This window comes from Marmota marmota, unplaced genomic scaffold (genome assembly GCF_001458135.2).
Source record: "Marmota marmota marmota unplaced genomic scaffold, marMar, whole genome shotgun sequence".
NCBI classification, from domain to species: Eukaryota; Metazoa; Chordata; class Mammalia; order Rodentia; family Sciuridae; genus Marmota; species Marmota marmota.
In genome coordinates this window covers 17,606,760-17,618,984 of record NW_025999880.1, presented here as the reverse complement: position 1 = coordinate 17,618,984, position 12,225 = coordinate 17,606,760, and the positions used below count along the sequence as shown (strand labels likewise).

At 37.3% G+C, this 12,225-nt stretch overlaps 1 protein-coding gene across 6 annotated transcripts in view; it reads right to left on the bottom strand.

Moving 5' to 3' along the window:
• Krt10 (keratin 10) overlaps nucleotides 1–9,673 on the bottom strand; it is a 26,103-nt gene extending 16,430 nt beyond the window's left edge. Inside the window, exons 1-9 of one of the 6 annotated variants that reach the window (XM_015495757.2) lie at nucleotides 8,358–9,648; nucleotides 7,480–7,562; nucleotides 6,990–7,146; nucleotides 6,739–6,900; nucleotides 6,524–6,649; nucleotides 6,031–6,248; nucleotides 5,680–5,697; nucleotides 5,386–5,628; nucleotides 4,677–5,040 (exon numbers count right to left, since the gene is read on the bottom strand). In XM_015495757.2, coding sequence (XP_015351243.1) covers nucleotides 5,034–5,040; nucleotides 5,386–5,628; nucleotides 5,680–5,697; nucleotides 6,031–6,248; nucleotides 6,524–6,649; nucleotides 6,739–6,900; nucleotides 6,990–7,146; nucleotides 7,480–7,562; nucleotides 8,358–8,954 — 1,611 coding nt within the window. In that variant the 5' untranslated portion in view covers nucleotides 8,955–9,648 and the 3' untranslated portion in view covers nucleotides 4,677–5,033. Of the gene's footprint in view, nucleotides 1–4,676; nucleotides 5,041–5,365; nucleotides 5,698–5,770; nucleotides 5,938–6,030; nucleotides 6,249–6,523; nucleotides 6,650–6,738; nucleotides 6,901–6,989; nucleotides 7,147–7,479; nucleotides 7,563–8,357 lie in introns of those variants that run through there. The other 5 variants (XM_048791822.1, XM_015495754.2, XM_015495756.2 and 2 more) reach the window with 5 other exon arrangements.
• Nucleotides 9,674–12,225: the final 2,552 nt, after the last annotated feature.

Genomic DNA, 12,225 nt, shown 5'->3' with positions numbered 1-12,225 from the left:
ATCTGTCTGGAAACTAGTTCCAGTTTATGCCAAATTGCAAGGAATTCTGTCTGCATGGCTGTGACCAAAATTTTCACTGTGTTTGCACTAATATATGTTGTACATCGAGCTACAGTACAGCACATATATGAAGGCATGTATTTATGTATCGTTTAAGGTAAGTAATATACTCATTGTGCACATCAGAATATTTTTATTGACTAGGAGTCTGTAATAGAAAATGTCTAGAAATCTGTGCTCTATAAGAAGGAGCTCTAGGCTCAAAAATCAGAGATCCTGGGTTCAGGATGTAAGTCTGCCATTTGCTGTGTGTGAAGCTTTGTGCAAGTCATTTAGTATTTCTGAGCTCTGCATAGGTCCCAAGGTGGTGCTGAAGATGATTTCTACATACAGAGATAAGCACTTTGATAATTGTAAACATCTACCTGTACATACAGAGTGTCATTGTTCTCTGTATCATTTGATAACAGAAGCAAAGACTTCCTTACTTTGGTGTGTCCTCATCATATAATACAGTATCCTACACATAAAGAATAATTATATACATATAAATGATTCTAAACAGTATTTATGATCATTAGAGTCTTGTAGCTATGTGAATACCTTTCCCTTAATTAGAATGAAGTAGAAATTCCATTGTGATTATTTCATTTCTTCCATCTCAACATAGTTTCCACAAATAAATAAATGTCATGCATGTTGTCCCTACCAAGATGGGACATCTTGGTCTTTGTCACCAATTTTGGAGAAGATAATCAGTTCTACTAAGACAGTAGATGAAAAGAAAAAAAGAGCAATTACCTACTAGCTCCCTGAATCTCTTCCCACCAGAAATGAGAAGATTGAAAGTTTGGTTTGAATCTGAATGTAGACCCCCTGTGGACATTTCAGAGGGCATAGGTTGCTAGGGATGATCTCAATTGTATAGGAAATATTGCATTTTAAAGCTACCATAGCAACCTGGGATTAATTCTGTGTAGTGCGTTCTGTCCTCTGAGTGGCTATTTCTGCTATTTATGGGCTCTTTGAGGTCACTATTTTATCCCCATTACCTGGCACAGTGCCTGATGCTGCTAAATGAATGCTCAACCAACCAATAAATGGTGTGCACTGTGAGCTAAAGTCTGGGGTAGACATTAGGTTCCTTTAGATCAATAACTGGAGTTATTTTAAGAAGGCAGAAAGACAATGGACAGGTTTGGGGAGAAGGAGGTGAAAAGGAATGAGTGATGGGCAGCAGGGAGAACGTTATTTCATTCTTTTCTAAAAAGGCAATTTGGAAGATAAACTTCTTATAGAAGAAAAAAAAGACCTCAAGAGGGAGGTGACATGGAGCTTGGAAGGGCGAGGATACATCAGAGAGGAGACGTTGCTGTGAGCCTGTTTCTCTTGGCTGCCTATCAAGTAGCAATTACCTACCAGCTCCCTGTATCTCTTCCCAACAGAAACAACCTAGTTATCCAAATATGACTCATCCACACCCCCAAACTGACTTTGATAACAAGATACCAGAAGAAGCAGGGGGAAGAATTTTAAAGATTGTATGTATGTTATGACTCTTTTATCTTTTCTTTCTCATACCAGCCTTGCAGGTATAAGCTGATGTGATTATAGACAGTCTATGGTTCAGCTTTACTTAATTCCTAGGCTCTTTAGATTAATAAGAATATGACTCACAAAGCATGGTCATTAAAATGTATTATAATGGAAATTATTTATTTGTGCCATATTCCTTGTTATAAGGACATTCCATACTTTCCAGTTGTTAGAGTATAAGCTTTGTTTTTGGAGCTAAAAATAGAGTAGAAATCGACAACATTTAACACACTGAAAAATGAAATGTTCAGTCACAATTTGTTTATTTTCACTTTTTAAAAAGGAAAGGTTATTGAGGTTTAAAACCCCTGTGAACTTTATAGCAAATGTATAATTCAATTAACTTCGACACATTCAGTTGTATTGTAGCCACCAGAAACAAGGTGGAGAACATTTCCATAATTTTGAGAAGTTCCCTTGTACCCCTTTGTGGTGAACAACATCTGGCAACCTCTGGTCTGTTTCCTAATTTTCCAGCTTGACTTATTTAAGAATATCATATAAACGAGATGCAGCACATTAGCCTTTGAGTCTGGCTCCTTTGACTTAGCTTAATGCTTTTGAATTTTCAGCTTGTGGTTTACAGCAGTTTCTCATCATATGTGGTTTTGCTTTGCATGGTTTCAGTTACTCACAGTGAAGTGAGGTCCAAAAATATTAAATGGTAAATGTCAGAAATAAATAATTTACAACTTTTAAATTGTGTAATGTTCTGAGTAGTGTGATGAAATCTTGTGCTATTCCTTCTGGGGTGAGAATTGCTCTATACACAACCCATCCATTAGTCACTTAGAAGCTCACTTATCAAATTGACTGTTGTGGTATTGCAGGGGTTGTGTTCCTCAAATCCTTATGTTACTTAATAATGGCCCCAAAGTGCAATACTAGTGATGCTGGAAATTTGGATACACTGAAGAGAAGTTGTAAAGGTGAAAATTTATTATAGGTATGTGTGTATAGAAAAAAAACACAGTATGGAGTTCTGTACTAGCAGGCATTCACTGAAAGTCTTGCAATGTACTTCCCTTGGATAAGTGTGGGGAGGAGGCTATTGTTTTGTTTTTATTGTACAGATTAAAAAAAAAAAACTAAGGTTCAGAAGTAACTTCTCTATGTTAACATAATATGTAAATGTAATGCCAGGATATGAAACCCAGGGATCACTGACTTGAAAATTCGTGTTTATAACCATGAGAAGGCACTTTCCCCAATTTCTACTGTCAAGATGCACTCCAGATGGGGTATACTGGATGTACCTTTATTTAATCTTAATCAAGCTACCTCCCTGATAAAGGCGATACTAACAAAGATATTCTCCATTATCAAGCAAAATATCAAGTCATCATAAATATCAAGGCCAGTGTGCAAAATGTTAAGGTCTTTAGCAGCATTAGAGAATATTTGGGAGAAACAAGCTTTTTACTATGCAGTATCATTTCACATGGGTGACAAGTTGACTCTGCCAGTTTCACTGTGAACTGCTTAGCAGGATTCTACAACAATTTTAGTATCTGCAAAAATATGTACAGGACTTTAAAAAAATAGCTACAAGACAAAGCTATGTGGTAAAAATAGTGTTATGTGCTATTTAATAATTAAAAAATTTATTTTTCACAAATACCAATGTTCTTGTCAAAATTATTTTTGACAGATTATATTTATCCAACCATTGTACCACAGTATCAGTCAAGAGAGTAATTCTTTATCAGGTACTTACTGTATCTGAGATAATTTAATATAAATGTTTAATGAGGTATTGGAGGATTGAAAAGGTATGAAGATCACTATGTATTGAGGCTTTTCAGGAATGAAGGTTTGGGTTGCCACTCAACTAGATAAAGAATTCTAACCAGCCAAGATCCTGGCTGGAGTAAGGAGGGAAGAATGGACAGAGACAAAGCTTAATACTAAGGACAACTGTCTCATGATAACTTGTCTTGAATCAATGTTATTGGATATGAAAACTTTTATTTCTGCAGGATAAGGACAATGCTCATCTCACATTATGAACAATGCAATCCATCCCAGGGATTTGGTTAACTTTATTAGACAATAATTTCAAAGATCGTGTTTCTGAACAGCAGCCACTCCAGCACTATTACACACAGTAGGAACTCAGTCCTCACCCAGCAATACCTGTTTCAGGGCTTCACAATGAGGCATGTTGGGTCTTCAATGGGGGACTATCTTCTAATAAGAGAAGCTGGTACAAATGTCCACATATAAAGAGGTAGTGAACTAAAGTGGAGAGCTTCTCAGATGTGGTAACACTAGGTATCAAGTTGGTTATGGAGCCTGGACTGTAAAGAAGTCCATTCATATTGAAATATGGCTCTTGTAATTGATTTGAGGGTAGTGTATAATGTAGAGGGAATCCCAAATGTCATGCTAACCAGGGTTCCAATCCTGGGAGAAACTGGAGCTCAACTCAAAGGTATTGAGGAAGGTTGCTATTTGGTGGGCATGGGTAATCCAGGAGACCACCAGGGAACACAAGTAGTTTTAGGGGGACATATTAACTCTAGCCCTCTAGCCTCTTTTTTTCCCCTCATAGTATTACCTAGCAGAGTACTAAGTAAAGCCGGCTGGGTTATTATTAGCTAAGGGATGGCACTGGGCTAACCCTGAAAATACCAGGTCTTTAGTACTGATCCCTGGGGAGGATTGTGGAAAGCAGAGACCTAGAGTTGCCCCTTTGATCACACTGGCATCATCTGATAGACAACAAATAATTTTGCCGGCCTTGATATTTTACTGGGCTGGTTAAGTTTGGAAAGTATCTTTTAAGCAATATAGCAATTGGAATGAAGTAATATAGGAATAAGGGCAGGCAAATGTGAGTAGACAATCAGAAAATGTGGAATTTCCATTTTTATTTTTTTGGGTCTTATTTGAAATATTTTAAACTTCCAGGACTGAAATAGTTTAAAGCCAAGAGAGATGGGAGCTTACTACATATTGCATATCTTTAAGAAAGTATAGGACTGGGGATTTCTGAACCTTTTTATTCAGTGAGATTGCTTAAATTGGTCTGAGCATACCCACAAGATTAAGTAAAGAAAAACTCTGACAAATTCAGATAGTTTGCATCAGTAAGAAAGTTTATTGAAATTCATTAGTAAATGAGAACAGAAAGTTTTTTCTTTTTCCATGAAAAAACACTTTCTGGCAAAGTGAAAAGAAGAAATACAGAAATCACAAAACACCTTTTAGACACCTTATTTTCAAGGAGTGAACCTGTTTCCACAGACCATTAAGACAGAAGTGTTGAACATTTTGCCATGCATCTGTTATATAATGGCCTGTGTGAAGGGAGACTCTTTCGTCTTGATGCTACTTATTAGTAGTGCTTCTTGGTTTCTGATTCAACCATAGATGAAAGAACTCTACCATCAGGTGTCACTTCTTCAATAATTGTCTTGATTACTCTGGTTTTGTTAGTATCTGTGAATAATAATAAATAAATCAGAATTTAGGTTAAGCAATTTGTAGGTATCCTTGCTAATTAACATGCAAATATTCAAAAGGAAAAAGGATATTGCACTTTTTAAGAAAGGAAAATTCAAATTTTCACATTAAAAATAATCCAATCAATGTTTACCCTGTGGGTGGCATTTAGACCATGCCACTTTTCCTTCAATATTGGTGTCAAAAGTGCGTTTTGTTAAAAAATGCAAATGAAAACCCTAAGATTTTCATTTTTAAAAACAGCCCTAGAGCTTAAGAAGCACTAAAACCATCACATAGAGTTAAAACTAATTCTGATTACCCCAGAGATTTTCTGCTGACCTTGGTCCCTTAGATGAGGCCTCTCCAGCGGACCCGGAAGAGGAGGATTTGAAGCCTCCGCTTCCGCTCTGGCCTCCGCCGGAGCTGCCACCGCCAAAGCTGCCGCCGTGGCCGCCGCCGCCGCCGGAACTGCCGCCGTGACCACCTCCACCGGAGCTGCCGCCACCGAAGCTACCGCCGTGGCCGCCGCCAGAACTACCTCCGTGACTGCCGCCGGAACTGCCCCCGTAGCTGCCGCCGCCGGAACTTCCTCCGTAGCCACCGCCAGAACTTCCGCCGCCGCGTCCGCCGCCGTAGGATCCGCCTCCGGAACTAAGAGGGGTGAGGGTCGTAAGCAGTGATCTTCTAACATTGGAAAACGGTGGCTCCCTCTCCGGTGATTGTTATTTTAGTAGATAAGCCAAGGTTTTGAGAGAATACAGTACTGCCAAGCACGTGTTTTAAAACCCACTGTTTAAAACAAACTTAACTACACACAGCCCTGAGATTCATTCACTCCTTTTTCGGTACCCTGCCTCCTCCTTACACCTCCCTTCTTCCCATCCTCTGGCACTTCCTTGGGAGTTTGGATAAGCCTTGCTATTCATAATATTGAATGAAAACAATTGGGATTTTTTTTTTTTATTTCCCCAGTTTTCCAATTACCTTCCCTCTCCTTCTAGCAGGCTGCGGTAGGTTTGAATTTCATTCTCCAGTCGGATCTTAATATCCAGGAGTTGTTGGTATTCAGCGTTCTGGCACTCGGTTTCAGCTCTAATCTGTTGCAGCTGTTCCTCCAGGGAGGTGATCTGGCCCTGAATCTGTGAGAGCTGCACACAGTAGCGACCTTCCGTTTCTGCCAAGGAGGCTTCCAGGGATTGTTTCTGAAAAGAGGATTTTGTTGTTGCTTAATGACCTCGTTGTTCAATTGGCATACTGAAGCTTATCAAATTATTTAATAAGATACTACTGGAGAAAAAGGGAAATGAATAAAATTAGTGTTTTATGTAATGGCAACATTTCAATCTCAGCACTTCATGCTGATACTAATAGTTCTTTTCCTCCATTAGCATAGAGTTCCAGTTTTATTTCTGCTTTCTTATCCTCAGCTCTGTGTTTCTATGATAAAATGGAAGTCATGTCTCAAGACTTAACATACCAGGGCCAGTTGGGACTGTAGTTCAATCTCTAGACCTTGAACCGTGCGTCTCAATTCAGTAATTTCGGATTTGTGGCTGGACATTTGTTCAATGTTGTTATCGATTTCTGTAGTCAGTTCCTTGCTCTGGAATTATAAAAATGGGAAAATATGAGAAAACTCGGACATGACAACAAAACTTACATGGGCTTCACTGTGAAGGGTGGTTGACTTACCTTTTCATTGAACCAGGCTTCAGCATCCTTTCTGTTCTTTTCAGCAAGTTGCTCATATTGGCTTCTCATGTTATTCAGAAGTTCAGTCAGATCAACACCTGGGGCAGCATTCATTTCCACATTCACGTCACCAGTAGATACGTTCTGAAGGTCTCTCATTTCCTGTTTGAGGAACAAAAAAAGATTTAATGACTGCACCATGACCACAATGAACCTTTTGAAAAATTGGGGGAAATATAATTTTGTATCACCTCTTCATGGTTCTTCTTCAGGTACTGCAGCTCTTCAGTCAGGCTCTCGATCTGCATCTCCAGATCAGCCTTGGTGAGGGTCAGCTCGTCCAGCACCCTGCGCAGGCCGTTGATGTCGGCCTCCACGCTTTGTCGCAGGGTTACCTCATTCTCATACCTGCAACAAGCATGATACATATATTGGATACAATTCTTAAGAAGGAGTTGTATGTGGAAAAAGACTTTAAAAAATTTAGAGTTGATTTCATGTCCTGGTAATGTTTACCATATACTAACTCACATAGGAAGATTAGCAATTACTTTAAATGCATTTTCTTCCTTTAAAGCATACCAGGAAGGTAATTCTGAAATTGAAACTTTCTCAGATAATTCCAGTTCTGTCACTTTGAATGAATTCAGGAAAATGTAAATGCTACTATGGCATCTAAAGTCACTATTATAAACAATTGATGTATTTGTATTGATAGTATTACACATTCAATTAGCTTACTTCATTCTGAAGTCATCAGCTGCCAGCCTGGCATTGTCAATCTGAAGCAGGACGTTGGCGTTGTCCGTTGTTAGGTTGAGGATCTGGAGGAATAGGTACAGTCATTTAAGAAAAGGTCAGATGCAAATATGGCTTTTATAGTGGCATAGATAAGCTGCATTTTTATGTTGTTCTCTTCCAAAATCTTTTTGTGTGGATTATTTTAAAATATAAAATATTTTAAGCTTACCCACAAACTTAAATTTAAAAACCTATCTTGAAGTTTCTACACTATTCTATTTCTGTGTCATCCCTTTCTGAAAACTAACTATATGTAATCCTATTAATGTATTAGCCTCTTTTATACTTAGTGATTTTTATGTATTTCAACCAACTTTTGACTGGCTCACCCCTGTATTTGTTCCATTTGCTATAAATATTTCTAAATAGATATACTCTGAACTGGTAGGTACAATTCACAGATTCCCTGGAGTTAAGCAATATCCCAATTCCATAAAGGAGACTTCATGGATTTTGCAATGTTGCTATTGAATATGGCTTATTTGTTATCAGTCTTAATAATATTTTGTTCTTATTCATTTAATATTTTTCAGCTCTTACATTTTTAAATGATCTGGCATATTTAACTGTGGGCTCATTATATGTTCATTAAAATCTAAAATTTCTTGTTAATCTGCATCATGTAAGACAGACAAAACACATGCTGGATGAAGATTGCCATGACCATACCTTCACTCAATTTATCCTTGATGAGACTGGATTTATTTGGAAGCAAGAAAATCACAGTGAACAGCTATATTATACTTAATTTAAGATTCATCTACCCATATTACAGGGATAGAATTAAATTTAAAGTTGGATTTTAAAATGCTCCTTACCTGATTTTTCAGTTCTTCAATGGTTTGGTAGTATTTGCTGTAGTCCCGAGGCTCCCGCTGGCTTGAGTTGCCATGCTTTTCATACCACTCCTTGATTTTACCTTCCAGCTCATAGTTTGATTCTTCCAGAGCCCGAACTTTGTCAAGGTAGGAAGCCAGCCGGTCATTCAGATTCTGCATGGTTACTTTTTCATTTCCAGAGAGAAGGCCACCATCTCCTCCAAATCCACCACCGAAGCCTCCTCCATAGCCACCTCCACCAAAGCTGCCCCCACCGAAACTGCCACCTCCAAAGCTGCCTCCTCCATAGCCCCCACTTCCATAGCCCCCACCAAAGCTGCTGCTTCCGAAGCCTCCACCAAAGCTACCTCCACCATAACCTCCTCCTATTCCTCCAAAGCCACCTGAAGAGCCCCCAAAACAGCCTCCACCAGAGCTCCCACGGCTAAAAGAGCCACCACTGAAGCCCCCTGAGCTATATCCTCCACCAAGGGAGCCTTTGCTGCTTGAAATTCTGAGGGATGATCCTCCTCCACCTCCTCCTCCTCCACTGCGGGAGGAAGAGTACTGCTTGCTTGAGCTGTATCGAACAGACATGTTGATGCTGTTGAGCTCAGGGAGTGCCTGCTACCAAGGACAGTGGCAAGCCTTTATATACTGAGAGGGTGTGCCTCTCAGATGTTAGGGTTTGCTTACTTGCATGGTTTTCTTTTTGTCAACTTAGCATCTTTGACTTATGATTGCATAAATTATCTTCAGTAATAACCAATACCAATATGTATGCTTTTGAATATGCCCTAAGAAAAAACAGGAGATTTACTATGTTGAAATTGAAAAATGGGTGGAGTTCAGATGAGCATGTTTCATTATTCTTTTTGTCTTTTGAAGAACATTGGGCAACTATTAAAATCCTTTTTCCTCAGCATTAATTAAGTTTGCACAGAATGTTTGCAAAGTTTTGGGGAAAAAAATTTAGCTACAAAATTATGGTTAAAATAAGATTTAAATAATTTATGCTTTAAACTGTTTTAATTAATTGGAACAACAAGTAGCATGAAGACTACCAGAATCATGCTATAGTAAGAATATCTTGTAAAAACCTTTAACCAACCAAAAAGAAAATAAAAACATATGGAAATAATTTAATTAGCATCCAAGAGTTGCTGCATATAAGAAGTAAAAGCCTAAAAAGCACAATTTAGGAAATTATATGTATGTGTGTTTGTTAGGGAATCTTTTATTTGGAGAGTGAAAATATATTAATATATATATTTTTAAATTTTTTTAATTGTACATGGATACAATACCTTTACTTTATTTATTTATTTGTATGTGGTGCTGAGAATCAAACCCAGGGCCTTGCATGTGCTAGGCGAGCACTCTACCACTGAGCCACAACCCCAGCCCATATATTAATATTTTGTCTAAAACATTGGAAGTAAATATTGATTGAGAAATTTAAAATTTAATGATTTCATTGTTTTTAACATTAAAAAATCTGAAATATGTAGGGTAGAAACTGGTCACACCAGAAATGCCAATCAAGTGATTTTAGAGTGGGAAATTTGTATCATGTATCTGCCAACCTGGGGCTGAGTTTCTACTAGGTAGGCAATCAATCAGTCATGCTTATCTAATGCAGCCCTAATAAAATTTCTGCACATGGAGACTTGGGTCAACTTGCTTGGTTGGCAATACTCTCTATATATAGTCATATATATCAACACTGAGAAGGTACCATATCCTGAGACATTTGGAACCCTCCGTGTCCTTGCCTTATAATAAACTATAACCACGAGTATGATAGCCAAAAAAAATCTGAAATATGACATAATCCTGGGTTATTTTGTTTCTAAATTCCTCATAATTAAATTTTTTTAATGAAGACTAGCATACAGAAATTCTTAGCACAAGAACCAAAAAATCTAATCTCAATACTAATTTCTAGTACCTTACAATAAGTTTTGATTGACCAGAAAAAGAGAATTTAGATATGGTAGTTTACAAGTAAATATTTGCTTGCAAAAATATATATCCATGGTAAAGAGTACTTGCTTAAAAAGTTATGAACTATAGTTATATGTTTCTTAATAAACAAAACATTTTCTTAGGTGTACTGTTTACAGAATCTGGTATAACAGTTTGTGTAGTGAAGTATTTAATTGAAACTTTATTAATGCATGATATGAAATTTTGTAATGCTTTTTGTGATACTATAATGTAAAATACTCTGGAACAAACTGCTGAGGATAGAGATGGTGGTTATCATCTGTAATTTGTATCTCAGGAAGCTAAAGCTGAGAGAGGTGATGATTTTTTTCCTAAAGGCATGTAATAGATGGTTGAACTGATTATAAGTTTGGTTCCTTGACTTTGACTTTCTTAGTATATCAATGTGTATATGTATTCTCAGTTGTGGTGTATTTGGTCTGATAGAACTGAATGTCTCTAATTCTTACCATGAACTTCTCCCCATGGAAACAAAATAAAACAGGAATAACTTGAGAAGCTTGAAGATATTGAAAGAATAGGGATTTGGCACTCATTATTATATTGAGAATTGCCTTTTTAAATTAAATTTATAGCTGTATCTTCAAGTTTATGATCTAAAGAAATAGTTTCTGCAGGGAAAGGGAATGTGGTTGAGAGCATTAATGAAGAGTTGATTGTTAGAGTGGAGATTACTACCCAACAAATTGCAACTCCTCCAACTTGTTGGTACATGCAACTAGGGCAGCAGTTAAAAGAAAAAAAAAAGAAAGAAAACTTACCATGGGAATTTGATTCTTGATCAAGATAATATACAATAAAGGAAGGCTATGATAAATCAGGATAGGGGATAAAAAAGATTCCAGCAGGTTCAGAGGATGATGAAGCCTTGAGAATATTTCAGTTAAAAGTGGCATGAAGGGTTTCTGTTATAATCATATTAAGCCTAAGAATATGTGAAATGAAACCTTTTCATAAAAGTACCTGTGAACAAATACAGGTATGGTGGGCCTTCTAATACTGTAACATTTAGTTTAAAACTACCTTTAATGAACCAGAAATTACTCATTAACTTGTATACTTTAGAAATTTATTTGCCTTTATTTGCACTGTCACTTGTTGAATTCTTTGGCATGAATGAAATTACTGAAGTTCCATGTGATAATTCTACAACTAAATTGGATGAAAACGTATGATTCTAGTTTTAGCACAATTTGCCCTGATTCCCATAATCCACTATAACTGTTACTTTGTAATTCTTAATTTTATTTTTCTCTATGGTAATCACATTGATAGATGTTTGAAAGAAAAATTAGTGAGATTCAGCCCCCTGATCTTAAGGTTATCTTATCAGTCATTACAGTCTAATTGAAGAGAAATGAAATATAATGTCAACTTAAGAGCTGTGTAAATGGTAAAAGACTTCAGGGTTTGGAGGTGTGGAGAGAAGGAGTTATTTTCTGAATATTTGCTGTGTTTAGATGGTTTACATTTCTTAAATCCTCCCCCAGATTCTCTAAGATATCTATTTTTTTACCTCATTTTATAGCTGGAAAAAGCTAAGTTTTAGAAAGTTTCAGGAATTTGCCTAGAGTAGCTCAGCTAGTTTATGTTAGAGCCTGGTTTTGAACCAGGTGGTAGAGGTACAAAGATGGTAGCTTTTATGATGTTGAACTGGCACCCTAAGACTAATGAGAAAGGAGGCATGTTAGAATAGGGCCACCTGACAAAATTTCATGGTGCAGGTGGAATTTAAGCTGAGCGTCGGGAAGGATAAGTGGGGTTTTTCAATGTGTGCAACATAATTGAGAGAACTGTTCTGGGAAGTGGGGACTGTGAATATGCCAAGCTGGTAGAGACTCCAAATGGACCAGTTTGG